The following is a 17,565-nucleotide window of genomic DNA, read 5'->3' as shown; positions in this document are numbered from 1 at the left end:
CAACTCTGCCTGCAACCACACTCGTCTACCGTTTGTAAATTACGGCGCCCAGACAATCTGTCCGATCGGTGGCTTGCACCGCTTTTTCAGGAAAATTTATTATTACTAATAATAATTTGATTTATATTTTTTGAAAAATTATGAATTTCAAGAATATAATTTAGTAATATAACAATATGAACGAAAGATACACTATAATACTTATTATTTTTAAGTATTTTTTGTTAATGCAGGTGAAAAAACAGATACACTAAAAGTATTCAGACCTTATTAGCATGTTTCTTTTATTTATGACAAATACGTTAACTGGTGCATCAGAATGGTTAACAAAATTTTAATAAGGGATTGCATCAGAGTCCAGATCATGATCATTCCTTCACTTCAGATTAATATTCTTTATTTGGACATGGAGGTCAAAGGAATGTGAGCTGCTAAAAAGGGCATATCCATTGACCATGATGAAACCTGTGTATCACGCGTGCAAACTCTATGTTCTATATCAAATTGAATGTCAATGCTGCTGGTCATGACGGTGATCTAGTCATGAGACAGTGTTTTAATTAAAAATAAGTTGAAAATGTAGAAATTTTCAATATCATCTTTAGACAGTAAGTTGACCCTAGCCTAACTGTCGAGTTCTCACTTTATTACCAACCAATTTCTAAGCTGCTTTCAGGCACAAAGACTTCCTTTCAATCAAAGCCAATGTTATTGAGCCCACAGCCATTGCAGTTGCCTTTCTCACATGCTTGGATCTCTGAACGTGCCTTCCATATCTAGTTCTATTACAGACAAACAAAGTACCTTATATATTCTTTGCGGACTTCTTCCTCCTTTCTGGGTAAAACATATGAGGAAGAGCTTATTCAAAAGTTGAAGACGTATTAAGTTCATCTGCAAAATCAAATATAAAATGAATTGACTCAAGACAAACTCATTATAAAATCAAAGAGAAGGAACTATAGAAAAGTACCGACACATTGACAAAGAAATGTATTGCCACACATTGATTACTTCAATGTTGTTAGGATAGAGTCAATGATCAAAGTTGCCTCCTCATGAACAGAGGCGTCAAATACATCAGACACTTATCTAGCATAATGCCTCTTGATTCTTGGTCCATGATACGCACAAGGGGGAGGGGGGAAGAAATGTTCACATGAATTTGGCTACAAGTGAATTCAGGGGACATAAAAGATGCCTCTGCTTAAAACAATTTTCAATTTGCAACATCTTTAAGTATTAGTTCAACATGAAAAGCAAGGATAGGGGGACAGAGACGGGGAGAATTCCAGGCACAAGAGGATATTCTGTTATGGTTATAAACTACATTACATCAAATGGAATTATCAATTGAGCATTGTCCCCAATCATGAGAAGCAACTTTGGTTGGTAATAACAACAAACTCCAGTCGACATTAATCGAATGTATATACGATAGCAAATGCATAATCTGAAGATTATGAGTTTTTTTAAGCCAACTTGTTTTAAATTGGCTAACAGTTATAACTCATTCACAGGTGCTAACTCACCAACTGAACTAAACTATCAACACTATAAACCCAAACCTTAGGCTGAAAAAGGCAAAGGCTTGCTTAGACCATAATCCACACATGACTCATGAGAGTGATCCATACTCCAGTGGGTTGAACCCAAAGCATAAGACAAGCACAAAGTACCTGACCCCTCAGTTTTCACAACAATGCAAAAGCAACTTTGATCACAAATTCTCCTTTTAATGTTGCATGTATGCATGCGCTCTAGGAGAAGGAAATGGAAATTACCTATTTGGTTTGGCAAAAGGAATTTTTTTTTTTTTTGTCATTGCAAAACACTTCTATTTTCTTCAATAGAGCTTTGCAGAAGAGGGACTTTTTGGCTGCTTGACTCAAAGCTCCTCACTACAGCATCCACACCCATCTCCCATTCTTTGGCTTTTCCCCACATCACCAAATAGAACCCGGTGACTATCACAATTGCTCCAACTATACTGCAAAATTCTTAGCGTAAGTGATATGCTACTTGAATATGAAAATGATTGCAAAAATATAAAAAGAAAGAAATAAATATAATTCAATAGCATGATGAACTCAAAGTCCAAATATATCAACTTGTAGTAGCCAAAAAAAGAACAAAGAATTTAATTCCAGGACCAGGACCATACCTCCCAAGGTACAAGGTATCCCCTAAGAAGATGACACCTGCAACAGCCGCAATGACAATGCCCAGGGGCTTGAACATAGAAACAAAAACAGGGCCTGTCTGCCGCAGGCACCATGTAGTAATGCCAACTTGGAATGCCGACCCAAAAACTCCCTACAATGTCACTTGTTAAAGGTTTAAAGTCACTGTTAGACTAGCACCTATAAAGCAATTAGAAGTGAAAAGTTGAAATGCATAGCCAAAAAAAGGCATACTTTGACATATTAAAGCTTAAATCACTATCCACAGGTCAGATGCAGCATGTAAATTAACTCCAGTACCATGATAAGTTCCTTTATCTACATCATGAATAAATGAAGTTTAGTTGCATACCGAGTACAAAACAGCAGCCAATCTTATATTAGGTTTTAAGCTCCAAGCAAAAGGGTCTCTTTCTACAACCACACAAACTATTGCAGACAGAATCGTCACAAAGAAGCAGTAGAAAAAGACAACAATCAGCTCTGCTGGGTATTTCTTGAGTATCAATGCCTGAAAGATTAAGAGTTCAAAAGTATATCACATATTTCCAATTGATTTTCTTATTCCATAAGGTTTTAAGAAATTTCACCTGTATGATGATCCATGCAGAAGCCATAACACAATCAACTGCAAGTAGCGATCCTCCAATAACCCAATTTGACAATTGCATGAAACGTTGAGGAGAGGCGTTCAAAGAAGAGAGTGTCATCAAAACCGGTGGACCTCTGTAGTAAGTTAAAATGAATGCCCCTCCAATTGATACTATGGTTCCCATGGCTTTAGCTAGAGTTCTAGAGGTTCTCCAGTCAACTTTTTCCATCCTGAAACCAAATAGTTGAATAAATTTCAGCTCATCTATTGCAGTAAATATTTCATTCCAAGCAGCATATCACTGGAATTGTTTCAAAAAGGGCTTTGCTCCCATATTCTGAGCATAACTGACCTTCAACACAACAGTTGAGCTTCTATTAGTAATTGTTATAAGTTATAGAAAGTAAATATGTTAATATAGGAAGTAAATATTGATAGATGGGTCAGTTGCTTAATCCTAGGGATTGTATAATCATAGACTTGATTTTCCTTCCTATTTAGATACCCTCTCTCATGTATAAATAGATTGTAATCTCTATTGTGAAATACAACAACAAATATTATCCTTCTACATGGTATCAAAGCCTTTCTCGTAAAGATTTAATTTTTCTCTCCCGTCAAAGTTTTTTTAAGAAAAAAAAAAAAAATTTTTTTGGAGACTTAGGGCTCTGTTTATTTGGGTTACCCATAACGGGTAATATTTGGATCTCACCATCGCTGGAGCCGCCACATCATTCCCTTGTCAGATCTGAGGTTTATTTGCCGTTCGGGTTTTGGGGGAGGTGTTTTTATCGGTACTGTTCATCGGAACTGTTCACGGTACTGTTCACGAGTACTGTTCACGTGGTACTGTTCATCGGTACTGTTCACGCCGGGTACTGTTTTCTGATTCTGTGTTTCTTTTGTTGCTGTCGTTTTGGGTTTGTTATCATGGTTGAAGTGAAAACCACCACCGTAACTGATGTGATTCCTATGATGACTAAAATCACGGAACACAAATTGAATGGATCTTCCAATCAAGGAATTTTGATATCTGCAGATGAGTATGCACAATTCGTCCAATACCAGACATCTCTAAAATCCTCTAATTCCTCCTCTATCACTGCAATTGCCAAGTCAGGTAACTCTACTACATGTCTTGTGTCTTCATCCTCAAAATGGATTATTGATTCTGGTGCTACCGATCATATGTCAGGTAATTCTACCCTTTTGTCCAATCTTGAGTCTCGTACATCGCCTTCTTATGTTACTCTTGCTGATGGCACTAAATCTTCTATCATTGGTTCTGGTCATGTCAACTTAACCCCTTCTCTTTCTGTATCCTCTGTGTTATGTCTCCCTAAGTTCGCATTTAATTTGCTTTCCGTTAGTAAACTCACTCGTGCATTGAATTGTTGTGTCTCATTCTTTCCTGATCACTGTGTTTTTCAGGATCTTTCGACGAAGCAGATTATTGGTAGAGGGAGTGAGTCAGAGGGTCTTTACGTCTTGGATCAGCAACTACCTCGATCTCCTCAATCTCTGGTATGCTCCACGCGTTTAACACCTTTTGATGTTCATTGTCGTTTGGGGCATCCTTCTCTCTCAGTTTTAAAGAAGTTATATCCACAGTTTCATTCTTTGTCTACTCTAGATTGTGAGTCTTGTCAATTTGCCAAACATCATCGTTTACCTACACTGCCTCGAGTCAATAAACGGGCTTCGTCTCCCTTTGAGTTAGTACATTCAGATGTTTGGGGTCCTTGTCCTGTTGTGTCTAAGTCTGGCTTTAAGTATTTTGTTACTTTTGTTGATGATTTCTCTCGTACTACTTGGTTATTTTTAATGAAGAGTCGTTCAGAATTATTTTCTGTTTTTTGTGCATTTTATGCTGAAATCCAAACCCAATTCAATATTTCCATTCGTATATTGCAAAGTGATAATGCTAAAGAGTATCTCTGTGGGGAATTTCAATCTTATTTGTTACAAAAAGGGATTCTTCATCAGTTATCTTGTGTTGCCACTCCTTCACAAAATGGAGTTGCTGAAAGAAAAAATCGACATCTTCTTGAAGTAGCCAGAGCTCTCTTATTCCAAATGAAGGTACCTAAATGTTTTTGGGTTGATGCTGTATCCACTGCTTGTTTTTTGATCAATCGCATGCCTTCCTCCATCCTTCATGGTGATATCCCTTATAACATTTTGTTTCCCACTAAATCTTTGTTTCCTATTGAGCCACGTATGTTTGGTTGTACATGTTTTGTTCGTGATGTTCGTCCACAGGTTACTAAATTGGATCCTAAATCACTCAAATGTGTCTTCCTTGGCTACTCTCGACGTCAGAAAGGGTATCGTTGTTTTTCTCCTGATCTGAATCGGTTTCTTGTGTCTGCGGATGTAACATTCTTTGAGTCCACTCCATTTTTTCCGCCATCATCTGTTTATAACACCGAGGGGGAGGAAGATGACCTCTTGTTATACACTGTTCGCTCTTTGTCTCCTTAGACTACTCCTACACCTTTCGCTCATGTGCCAGGTCGCCCTCCCATCTTTCATATGTATTCCAGACGCTTAGAGAACTCTGACTCCGTTCCGCTACCTGCTTCTTCGTCGACAGATCCTGCTCCCACTGATCCTTCACCGTCTGATTTGGATTTGCCCATTGCTCTTCGCAAAGGTAAACGTACTTGCACTTATCCTATTTCATCTTGTGTCTCTTATGATCAATTATCCTCCTCTTCTCGTTGTTTTGTCACTACTTTAGATTCTATTTCAATTCCCAAAACTGTTATTGAGGCTTTGTCCCATCCTGGTTGGCGTGCTGCAATGGAAGAGGAAATGATGGCCCTTGACACTAATGGTACTTGGGAGTTGATGTCCTTGCCCCCAGGAAAGCGGGCTATTGGGTGCAAATGGGTGTTTGCAGTAAAAGTAAACCCTGATGGATCTATTGCTCGCCTCAAGGCCCGTTTAGTGGCCAAAGGTTATGCACAAACTTATGGAGTTGACTATTCTGATACATTCTCTCCAATTGCCAATCTCGCATCTGTCCGATTGTTTATTTCCTTGGCGGCTACTCATGATTGGCCCTTGCATCAACTGGATATTAAAAATGCTTTTCTTCATGGTGATCTTCAGGAGGAGGTTTATATTGAGCAACCACCTGGTTTTGTTGCTCAGGGGGAGTCAGGTAAGGTTTGTAGACTTCGAAAATCCCTTTATGGCTTGAAACAGAGTCCTCAAGTATGGTTTGGCAGGTTTAGTGAGGTGGTCCAACAGTTTGAAATGAAAATGAGTAAGTGTGATCACTCAGTGTTTTATAGAAATTCTGATAGTGAAGTAATTCTGCTTGTAGTATATGTGGATGATATCGTTATTACAGGAAGTGACATTGCTGGCATCACATCCCTAAAAGAATTTCTTAAAACACAGTTTTATACAAAGGATTTGGGTTCCTTGAAATATTTCTTGGGAATTGAAGTTATGCGGTGTAAGAAAGGCATCTTCTTATCTCAAAGAAAATATGTTCTTGATTTGTTGGCAGAAACAGGAAAATTGGGAGCTAAGCCTTGTAGTACCCCAATGACCCCTAACCTTCAACTTACCACAGAAGACAGTGAGCCATTTGCAGATCCTGGAAGGTACAGAAGATTAGTTGGTAAGCTGAATTATTTGACTGTGACTCGTCCTGATATTGCATATTCAGTGAGTGTGGTAAGTCAGTTTATGTCCTCTCCTACTGTTGCCCAGTGGGATGCTCTGGGACAGATTCTTTGTTACCTTAAAGGGGCCCCAGGGCGAGGCCTATTCTATGATAACCATAGGCACTCAAATATTGAATGCTTTTCTGATGCTGATTGGGCAGGCTCGAAAGTTGATAGGAGGTCAACTACTGGGTATTGTGTTTTTGTGGGAGGTAACTTGGTCTCATGGAAAAGTAAGAAGCAAAATGTGGTCTCCCGTTCTAGTGCTGAATCTGAATATCGAGCCATGGCACAAGCCGTTTGTGAAATCTTGTGGGTACGTCAACTGTTGGAAGAAGTTGGGTTTTCAAATTCGGTGCCTGCTAAGTTGTGGTGTGATAATCAAGCAGCTATCCACATTGCCTCCAATCCAGTATTTCACGAGAGGACCAAACACATCGAGATTGATTGTCATTTTGTTCGTGAAAAGGTTCAACAAAAGATAATATCAACAGAAGATAATATCAACAGAACATATCCGAACTGGAGAACAATTAGGAGATATTTTCACTAAAGCTCTAAATGGGACTCGAGTCGATTATATATGTAACAAGTTGGGCATGATTAACATTTATGATCCAACTTGAGGGGGAGTGTTATAAGTTATAGAAAGTAAATATGCTAATATAGGAAGTAAATATTGATAGATGGATCAGTTGCTTAATCCTAGGGATTGTATAATCATAGACTTGATTTTCCTTCCTATTTAGATACCCTCTCTCATGTATAAATAGATTGTAATCTCTATTGTGAAATACAACAACAAATATTATCCTTCTACAATAATTAACCATTTTCTTGTTTATTTTAATTTTGTTCCTTTTTTCTTTTTGAAAATAAGAGAGATATTGGATGAAGAAAAAATCCTTTAGATTGGAATAATCAATAAAATTAGCTCATGCTAAGGGGAGAAAAAGAAAGGAACAGCTGAACAAGGAGATTCTGATTCTGTTACTTTTATGTAAAACACATAAATATTTGTGGGCCAATAAGAGGAATTTACTAAACTAAATAAGAAACCAATGTTTCAAGACCTTATCATGCTAGCAACAAGTTTTAGAATTCATGGGACTGGAACAAGATCATGGTTTTTTTAAGGTGTTTACCAGAAAAAAGGAGGGGGTAGAGTTTGGTGTTTAAGAACTAGATCTCCCTGCATGTTGCAACTTAAAGAAAGAACTCCATTAGCTGGAGAAAACTACACATTCTTCAAAATGCCTCACAGATAAAGCAGGTGAAACACTTGCAGTCATTATTGCTTCAAATACTGGAAGATTAGGTACTTGAGGACGAAAGAACCAAGCACATTGCTATTTCCAAATGGATGTTCTTGCTGACATACTAGTTTATTGCGGAGCTAGATGGGTAGATGGTAGAAATGATGGAGTGATTGCATAGATAAGTAACTCTTTAGTCCAGTCAATACACCCATGTCAATGTTCATGCCATGTTTTCTTTTAACAGCATAAAAATAATCCCTGGCAACTTCTGATACAAAATTCTAATTCTTAAAGAAAGAAAAATAAAGCAATATTTTCTAGAAAAAATTACTATTTGGTCCTTGTCGTATAGGGAAACACTGTTATGAACCTAACCATAAGGAAAGGATGGGCTGATAAGAAACTGGGCTCGTGAAAAGTTTATTTCAGAAAGGGAAAGAGCCCAGAAGGAGAATATTCCAGAAGGGAATGAAATTCACAAAGGACAGTCCGTTACCAGATTCTATAAGTTGCGGAAATAGCGGAAGAAAGGACAGCTATGCAATATTCCATTGTATGTCTATAAATAATTGTAATAGGAAAATTAAGAGGTATGTTTTGAATGATTTGCTTGTATTCGGCATTTTGCTGGGCCAAAGTTACTTACTGGCATTCAGTGAAAGGAAGTGAAAGCATTTCTATCTTCTTCTCTTCCATATTTCTCTGTTTGATTGATCTTTATAATCTTCTTAAGCTCTTTATTCTATCAAATTGGTCCGACCACAAGAATGGAGTCCAAAATAGATTCCATAGAAAAGAGCTTAGTTGCGATAGAAGGAATCCTAAAGTTAGGGAAGGAACGGGAGCAACAGGAACAAAAGTCCCATGGAATGTGGGAAGAGATTTTACAGACCCGAAGGAAGCTTGACAGTATAGAGGGAATGTTAGCAACCCTTTTAAAAGGGAAAAGCACAGATACAAGTAATGAAGGGGACTCACAAACGATAGTCAACCAGGGTCTCAATGCTGCTGTTAGTTCAACCACCTACATGTATGTTGGATCCGATAGAAGTTCAGTTAGCCGCCAAGAAGGTGGAGTTACCCATGTTTGATAGGCAAGATCCGGGGTGGCTAGCCAGAGCGGACCAGTTTTTTGCAGTCAATAGAACTCCACCCGACATGAAGGTGTCTTTAGTGCTGGTTTTTATGGAAGGGGCAGCTCTTCACCGGGTTTGATGGTTGCAACAATGTAGGGGTGAGCTGTATTTGATTCAAACCGAAAAAATTGATTGAACCGAATTAATTTAGAAATTCGGTTCGATTTTTTTTATTTTTTTCGGTTTATTTTTATTTTTAAAAATTTTGATTATTTTGGTTCGGTTCAGATTTAGTAAGCAAAAATTGATAAAATTGAACCAAACCAACTATTAAGCAACAATATATTATTTTTATTTTTAAAAATTTCGGTTCAGTTCAGTTCAATTTTAACCAGAAAAAATCGATAAATTCTAACCAAACCAATTAGTAAGCAATAGTATATTATAATTGATAACATATGGAGATTAGACTATAACCAAAATTGAAATACTTCAATTGAATTTTAGAACACTAAAAATAAAATATAAAAACTAAAAACTCAACAGATTAAACCGAACTCAATCAAACCAAATCAAACCGATTCGATTCGAAAGAATTGTTCTATTTATGTGGTACCAAGTTGGCCTTCTCCTTCACTTATCATCCCTAGTCGTACGAGCAAACGGAGGTGGTGAACCGCACCATTGAAATATAATTACATTGCTTTGTGGGTGATAAGTCGAAATGTCAGATAGAATTCATACTGCCCACCAAACCTCTCTCGTCTAAGTCGTCTATAGACGTAACTCCCCTCGGATGCTCTCTTATGATTCGGGTTCCTTTTGTGTTGAGGCAATTGACATCACTTTACAGGATCGGGATGCTGCTCTTGCTGAAATTTATCACCGTTTGGAACAAGCACAGACTCGCATGAAAACCCATTATGACAAGGGTCACCAGGAGTTCGAATTCGCCATTGGTGATTATGTTTGGGTAGGACGACCCGGCAACAAGCTTTCTCCACATTACTATAGCCCCTTCCAGGTTCTTCTTTGCATTGGTTCTGTGGCCTACCAATTGGTTCTTCCACCCTCTAACAAGATTCACAATGTCTTCCATGTCTCTTTGCATAAACCCTTCAAGGGTGTGCCCCCCTCTACTCTACACATGTTGCCTCCTTTGATGGAGGAACAAGTTTGCTCTACATAAGGGCACTTGGAAATTGCTAGTTCATTGGGAAAGCCTACCCGACACAGACGCCACTTGGGAGCCGTTGGATCAATTCCATGTTGTTTATCGTACCTTTTTGCTTGAGGACAAGCTTTTTCTCCAGGACAGGGGTGATGTTGTGGATGTCAGGAAGAGAACTGATTGATCATTGGCAGAATTTAAGGACTTGATTTCTGCAGCTAATATCTCCTTTTATTTGTTTCTAGATTTGCTCAAATCATTTCCTTATAATAGGATTTTATTCTGATACTTATTGATTGTACTCGCCTATATAAGGTGAACCAAATTATGAAATAAAATAAGCAGAATTGTTGATCTAGACTGAGGTTTGAGCTCCCTCTCTCCTCCTAACGAGTTCCAGGTTAGAGCTCCTTTCAAGCTCACATCTGTAACCATTGGTCGAGGTAGGAATCGAGGGAAGGCCAAGGCTACAGCCTTCAAGTTTGACTTCATGGTTAACAGACTCGTGATGGGATCCCAGACCCAAGGTCACAACAGAAGAAGCCTAGGGGCAAGAAGAAATTTGTGCATGTCTTCAAGAAGCTAAAGAGCAAGAAGGAGAAAGAAAGAAAGAAAGAAAAAAAGAAGAAAACCAGAGAAAATGATCAAACCAGAAGAAGAAGGAGAAGAAGAGGAAGATCATGATGAAGAAGAAGAAAGTCCCATGCAAACCAGCAGCCAAAGAGGAGGAGAAGAAGAAAGTCTCCTGCAAACAAGCAACCAACAAGGGGGAGGAGGAGGAGAAGAAGGAGGAGGAAGGGTAAACTAACCAAATAATTTTGCTTCTTCTTTTTCTTATTCTTCTTTGGCTGGTTTGCCACGGGACTGAGACTGTTTGGGCTCAAAAAAATGGCATTTTCTATTAAAAGGCACTGGCTTTTGTTGAGGTGTGCTTGGGTGCACCCTGAACCTAGGTGTGCCTCACGTCGCCTATCACCGCCTTTGGAAGATCGCCTGCCTTAAGTGGTTCCAGGCAATGTGTCGATCGCGTTGCTCACCTCACGCCTTTGGTGCGCCTTTAATATCATTGGTAAAAGGAGTTCGAGGATTTTTGGGTTTAACGGGATACTGTAGAAGATTCATCAAGGACTATGGTAAGATCGCTCAACCCCTAAACCAATTACTCAAAAAAGAAAACATCAGCAACTTCTTGTGGAATGATGAGGCAAGAAACGCATTTCTCACTCTTCAAAAGGTTGTGATATCTGCTCCGACACTCACTATGCCAGGTTTTTCAAAACAGTTTTTGTTGGAATGTGATACATCCAGGAAAGGACTAAGAGCGGTTCTGATGCAAAACAAACATCCCATTGCCTTCTTTAGCAAAGCATTATCAGATCAGTCCTTCTCTAAGTCGACTTATGAAAAGAAAATGATGGCTTTAGTCTTGGTAATCCAGCAATGGAGACCTTATCTCGTGGGGAGATAATTCACAGAATATACCGACCAAAAGAGCCTTCGACACTTGCTCCAACAACCAATTACAACTCCAGCCTAGTAGCATTGGATAGCAAAACCCTTGGGGTATGATTTTGATATTTATTACAAGGCTAGAAACACGAATACAGTTGCAATTTGCAAATGCCTTGTCACGTTGTGGGAAGGAGATGGAGTGTCGGGCCATCACTATGCCGCAGTGGATTGACATGCATTTATATAGATCAGGAGGTCCATAAAGATCCTGATCTTGATCTTGCTAAAATTGTTACTGCCTTGGAAAGAAATAAATTAAGGAATTCTCAATAACATCTCGATCAAGGGAGACTTTTTTTATGAAGTGCACTTGGTACTTCCTACAAAATCTTCCACAATTAACCTGCTGTTAGAAGAATTTCATTCAAACCCCAACAGGTGGACATCCAGGAGTATATAGAACTTACAGGAGGTTTGTTATGAATAACAGATAGATTAAATCCATAACAAACAGATTATATTTATCTGTTATCTTATCTATGCTATGTTATCTTATCTCTGCTATCTTATCTCTAGTATCTTACCTTATCTTATGCATTTGTTATTAGATTCTTTGTTATTATCTTAGGAGTTTTTTATCTAATAGTTACTTGTATTAGACTTCTACTGTAATTAGAAGTATTATAATTGTATGAACCTCCACTATATAAGAGATTTATTTTTATTCAATAAAGCAATCAGATTTATTTCATCTAAATTGAGATTTGAACTCTCTCTCAACGAGTTTAAAAGGTCAAAGCTCCCTTTATTAAGCTCACAACAACGAAAATTGGGCGAGGAAAGAATAAAGAAAAACGGTATCAACAACAATGTCATGAACACAAAGAGATATGAGCTTCAAGGGCTAAGCATTTAACCTTAGCAGAAAAAGCAAAAGAAAAGTCGATCATCATGGGTGATTCAAAAATTCTATCAGAGAAGTTGAATTCCTTCATACAACGATCACGTTTGAATGAGCTGCAAATATTTGAACTAGTAGTTCACACCTTCAATAGGGAGGCAAACCAGAACCAAGATATATGAGTAGTAGCCAACAAAATTTTGGTAAGTTGGCTTTTCCGGCGATGATAAAAAGGGGCGTAGAGTTATTGCTTTTGGTTTAGACAGCCAAGTTTGGAAATTATTAGTTAGTTGACGGCCGCATATTCCACCTATTAGTTAGTTGACGGCCGCATATTCCACCTTTGAGCTTGAGGACAAACTCCTTCCTCAGGAGGGGAGTGATGTTATGGATAATGGATAGATTAAATCCATAATAAACATATTATATTTATTTGTTATTTTATCTCTGCTACCTTATTTTATCTCTAGTATCTTATCTTATCTTATACATTTGTTATTAGATTTTTTGTTATCTTATCTTCGGAGTTCTTTGTCTAATAGTTGTTTGTATTAGATTTCTTCTCTAATTATGAGTATTATAATTATATGAACCTCCATTATATAAGACCTTTATTTTTATTCAATAAAGCAAGCATATTTATTTCATCTAAATTGAGATCTGAACTCTCTCAACAAGTTTAAAAAGTCAGAGCTCCCTTTATTGAGTTTACAACAACAACAATTGAGCGAGGAAAGAATCAAGGCCTAACAAGGTTAGCTTCGAATCTCTACTGGAAAGATATGGTGAAAACAGTACAACAATTTGTAGCTGAGTGTCTAATTTGTCAAAAAAACAAAAGTATGAGGCAACCAGTCCAGGAGGGTTGTTGCAACCAATTCCTACTCCAACATCAATTTGGAAAGATATCAGCATGAATTTAATTATTGGGCTGCTGCGATCCTATGGTGTTGATTGCATATTGGTGGTTAATGATCGCCTATCTAAATATGCTCATTTCTTAAGCCTAAAACACCCTTTCACGGCAAGAATGGTTGTTGAGTTATTTGCTAAAGAAGTGATCCATCTATATGGTATGCCTCGCTCCATTATCAGTGATAGGGATCCCCTGTTCTTGAGCAACTTCTGGAGGGAACTATTCCACCTACAGGGACTAGATTGAGAATGAGTTCTATCTACCACCCAGAAATAAATGGCCAAACAGAGGTCTTAAACCGATGTCTGCAGACATATTTAAGGTGTTTTACTTCAGAGCAGACCAAACAATGGAGCAAGTGGGTGACATGGGCTGAGTATTGGTATAACTCCAATTTTCACACAGTTTCGGGGATGACTCCCTTTGAGATGTTTATGGAAAACCACCAACCACGTTGTCTAAATTTCTGACAAGAGAGATAAGAGTTGAAGCTGTAGCTCAAACACTCAAGGACAAAGATGAGATCCTAGCCCAGCTGAAGTATAGTTTAGAGAGAGCTCAGCAACGTATGACAAAGGCAGCTATCCGACATTGAAGGTATGTTCAGTTCTCAGTTGGGGATTCTGTCTTTTTGAAATTTCGACCTCACTATAGTTATCACTTAACCCCCCAATCTGTCCTAAACTAGCAGCAAGGTATTATGGGCTGTTTCGAATTCTTGCTAAGATAGGATTAGTTGCCTATAAATTGCAGTTGCCTGAAGAAGCTCATATACATCCAGTGTTCCACATCTCACAATTGAAATGAGTAGTCGGCAATCATGCAGTCATAGCTGAATTACCAACTAATTTGGATGTTGAGGTACCAACGTTTGAACCTGTTGCTATTTTAGATGTCCGAAGAAGTCACGAAAAAAGGCAACTCCTACCGCAGGTTCTAGTTCAGTGAAAAGGACGAACTAAGGAGGAACCCACTTGGATTAATGTCATGGATTTTCAGAATCAGTTTCCTCAATTCAAACTTGAGGACAAGGTTGTTTCTCAAGAGGCAGGCAATGTTATGGACCAAACCATAAGGAAAGGATGGATTGATAGGAAACCGGGCTCATGGAAAGTTTATTTGGGAAAGGAAAAATGCCCAGAAGGAGAATAAATTCACAAAGGACAGTCCGTTACCCAGATTCTATCAGTTGCGGAAATAGCGGAAGAAAGAACAGGTATGCAATATTCCTTTGTATGTCTATAAATAATTGTAATAGGAGAATTAAGAGGTATGTTTTGAATGATTTGCTTGTATTTGGCATTTTGCTGGGCCAAAGTTACTGTAATCCTGGAAAGCTGGGCATTCAGTGAAAGGAAGTGAAAGCATTTCTATCTTCTCTTCCATATTTCTCTGTTTGATTGATCTTTATAATCTTTTTAAGCACTTTATTCTATCAAACTCATTGGTTAGTTCTTTAGTTTTGAAAAATACATTCAATCGTTCATGAGATTTTAAAAAATCCACTAATTAGTTTCTCCATTTATTGTAAACATTGTAAAAAAATCTAAAATATCTCGATACGAAGATAATCGAATGACCAACTAATGAGTTTTTCAATATTATAGGACTAAATGATAAAATATAGCTAAAGTTAATAGAAGGACTAATTAATAGATTTTTTAAAATCTCATAATATTTTACTGTGTTTATCAAGACCGATAGACCAACCAATGAGTTTAAAGTAAATTTCCGTATTTTCTATCTGAATTAAATAGATAAATAATGGCATTTGTTTCTTGAATTACACAGTAGCACCATCAGCAGCATAAAAGAAAGAACATTGGGGTACTTTTCTGTTACTACAGCTGGTGACCACAACTCACTGCAACCAGATCAACTAATACTGCAGTAAAATAAAGAGGAAAACCTAACCTTAATGCAACAGCAAGCATGAAGGTAAAACCAGGGACGAGATTGAGCATGGCTGTGCCAAGCGTAGGAGAACTGAGGTTAATCCCAGCATACCCAAAAAACTGTGCCAAGCAACTGAATTAAACAAATACCAATCAGACCCAAAACAAGATTTACCAGTAAAGCGAAAAAGAAAATCATTAAAACAAAAACAAACCCACAAAATAAGTTTCAATCACGAATTGAAATAGCATACCCAAATAGACCAAGCAAGAAGAATCCACAGATAATTGAGAAGGTAAGAGGAGGCCTCTGTGATCTACAAAACAAATTCAAAAAATAGAAGTGCATGCAAAGGGGAATTTACTTTAAGGGTGTGTGTGTGTGAGAGAGAGAGAAAGAGAAAGAGAGAGAGAGAGAGAGAGAGAGAGAGAGAGAAAGTCAAAGTACCTGTGCAAAAGCAAAGAAGAAGGGAGAAGGATGAGAGAGGCGAGGGCATTAGAGTAACAGACAAAGATGAAACTGCTCATGCCTTTAGACATGGCCGCTTTGCTTACTACTATAAGCCCAACTTGGGCACACTCTGCCATTACCATCCCCACGAAAGGCAATGCAACTTTCAACTCCATTTTCACTCTCTTTTACTCTCTAGTTAGTCAACACACAACGTAACTACTCTCGAGGAATATACAGGTCCCAGTTAAGACACCCGATCTCAGGAATTTTATTGGCCGGAATTTCTGTCTCATTATCAAGGATCAAAGATTCCAGGTTTGACAAGTGGAGGTGTTCGACAAAAGAAGAAAAAAGAGGAAAACAAAAACAAATGGTTAAGTGGAATTAAAAATTTTCATAATTCTTTTTTGTGCTTTTGGCATTTATTACTTTGACTAAGAATGAGATTTGCTTCTATCAATTGCATAATGACTAACTTTTTTTTTTTGAAACGAGCACAGTGACTAATTTATCATTGTGACGTTCGTCGTATTATCGTCTAAATCCTTTATCATTGGTGTTTTAGTTTCTCTACGTGTGGGGTATCATAGGAGGTAGGTTTATCAAATTTTTAGATTTCATATCTACTTGTGCATGTGGGTTTGAGACTTATATCATAGGATTCCACGTCAGTTGATATCAGAGATTCCCATAAATTACAACCATCAATTGAGATAACTAAAGCAATACAGATGAAATAGGAAGTATATCACAATTTCGGCCACGTTAGGATGATCAAGGCAAAGGCAATTTTTTTTGTCAAACAAGAGTAATCCTTGAAATTTTCTTTTTTTTTTTATGAATTTCAAATTTTTCTTCCAAAAGAGATCATGAGATGGTTCATAATCAAGAAAGTGCAGTAATGGATACTCAAACTTCACCGAAATCAATAAGGAAAAAAAGGAAAACTCTAAAACCCTAGATCCTAAGATAAATTGAATTGGGTTAAATCCAGATTAGAAAACAAAAAAAAATCCGCCTATTTCCTAGAGGGCACATTTAAGGCAATTGCATCTAAATTGATTTGATATCAAATCATTCTTTTAAGACCAAAAAATTCATCCAGATGCTGAATTGAGTGGAATTTTTTTATTTTCTGATTCTATTTGTGGAGTTTTGTGATACTTGCATTTTTGGGTAGATTTAAATAGATCCATATTTAATTTGCATTAAAGTGAGTTAAATTAAAACTTTTGTCCAAATTCGTTTTCATTTGAATTCTAAGTTTCTGTTTTTTTTTTTTTTGTTTAAACTTGTTTTTGCTTACTTGACATTGCTAGAGTATTGTTTGCTTGTACTTATACTCTAGGTGATAATTTTCAAGTAGCACGTTACTTTCCAAATTGTCAGTGTCTTCTTTCTAGTTTCTGCGCGCTTTCTTCTTTATTTAGGTTTTCTTCATTGTTTCTTTAAACTTGTGGTTGGTTGGTTGACCTTAGTTTCTGAAGGGCAATTGAAGAATCAGCAAAAAAGTGGTAAGAGTGCAAATGCTTGAGTGTTTTTATTTCTAACACCATATTTGCTAGTTTTCTTTGTTCTTTATTAATTTAAGGCAGTATGAGTAAAGATAAAAATGTGATGGATAGTGATGATGAAAGTGAATGGAATATGGGTAGTGATTATAAGCTCTTCAAAAAGTCAGTTGGTGATGAGTTTAAAAGGTTTTATAACTATGGAGAGTTTGAATATCTCACAAGTTTCCACTTCTATAAGAATGCCTCAAAGAACTCTTAATTCCAATAAGTCTCAAGTCCGAAATGAAGAGTTGATGCGCCAGATATTCATCCCTTCACACTATTATAGGGATTTAAACAACAGGTTAGCAAGACTAGTTCAAGGAGAGAAGATGGAGAAAGAAGAGGCTAAAGTTTCAATCTCAACTTCCATAAAGATTAAAATTAAAGAAGAAGTTGTAATGCATGAAGTTAACATAGTTGTTGTTGA

The 17,565-nt window shown here is 37.4% G+C and overlaps 1 protein-coding gene across 3 annotated transcripts; it reads right to left on the bottom strand.

Moving 5' to 3' along the window:
• Positions 1-472: 472 nt before the first annotated feature.
• Positions 473-15,936, bottom strand: LOC110616161 (WAT1-related protein At3g28050). Of its 3 annotated transcripts, none has more exons than XR_002488155.2 (8): positions 15,577-15,936; positions 15,383-15,445; positions 15,148-15,261; positions 2,774-3,005; positions 2,536-2,694; positions 2,165-2,316; positions 1,785-1,985; positions 473-894 (listed from the first exon to the last, which is right to left on the bottom strand). XR_002488155.2 is itself a non-coding variant. In XM_021758504.2 (8 exons), the coding sequence occupies exons 1-7, from the start codon at positions 15,753-15,755 to the stop codon at positions 1,822-1,824; spliced, it is 1,068 nt and encodes a 355-aa protein (XP_021614196.1). In that variant the 5' UTR covers positions 15,756-15,930; the 3' UTR covers positions 473-894; positions 1,785-1,821. The 3 variants fall into 3 exon arrangements, 2 of the variants coding, with proteins under 2 accessions (XP_021614196.1, XP_043812820.1); XM_021758504.2 differs by having other exon boundaries at positions 1,785-1,990; positions 15,577-15,930; XM_043956885.1 differs by lacking the exon at positions 2,536-2,694 and having other exon boundaries at positions 1,785-1,990.
• Between the last annotated feature and the right edge of the window lie 1,629 nt (positions 15,937-17,565).

This window comes from Manihot esculenta, chromosome 5 (genome assembly GCF_001659605.2).
Source record: "Manihot esculenta cultivar AM560-2 chromosome 5, M.esculenta_v8, whole genome shotgun sequence".
Taxonomy (NCBI): Eukaryota; Viridiplantae; Streptophyta; class Magnoliopsida; order Malpighiales; family Euphorbiaceae; genus Manihot; species Manihot esculenta.
Note: the sequence above shows the minus strand (reverse complement) of the source record. Positions and strands in the feature narration are given on the sequence as shown.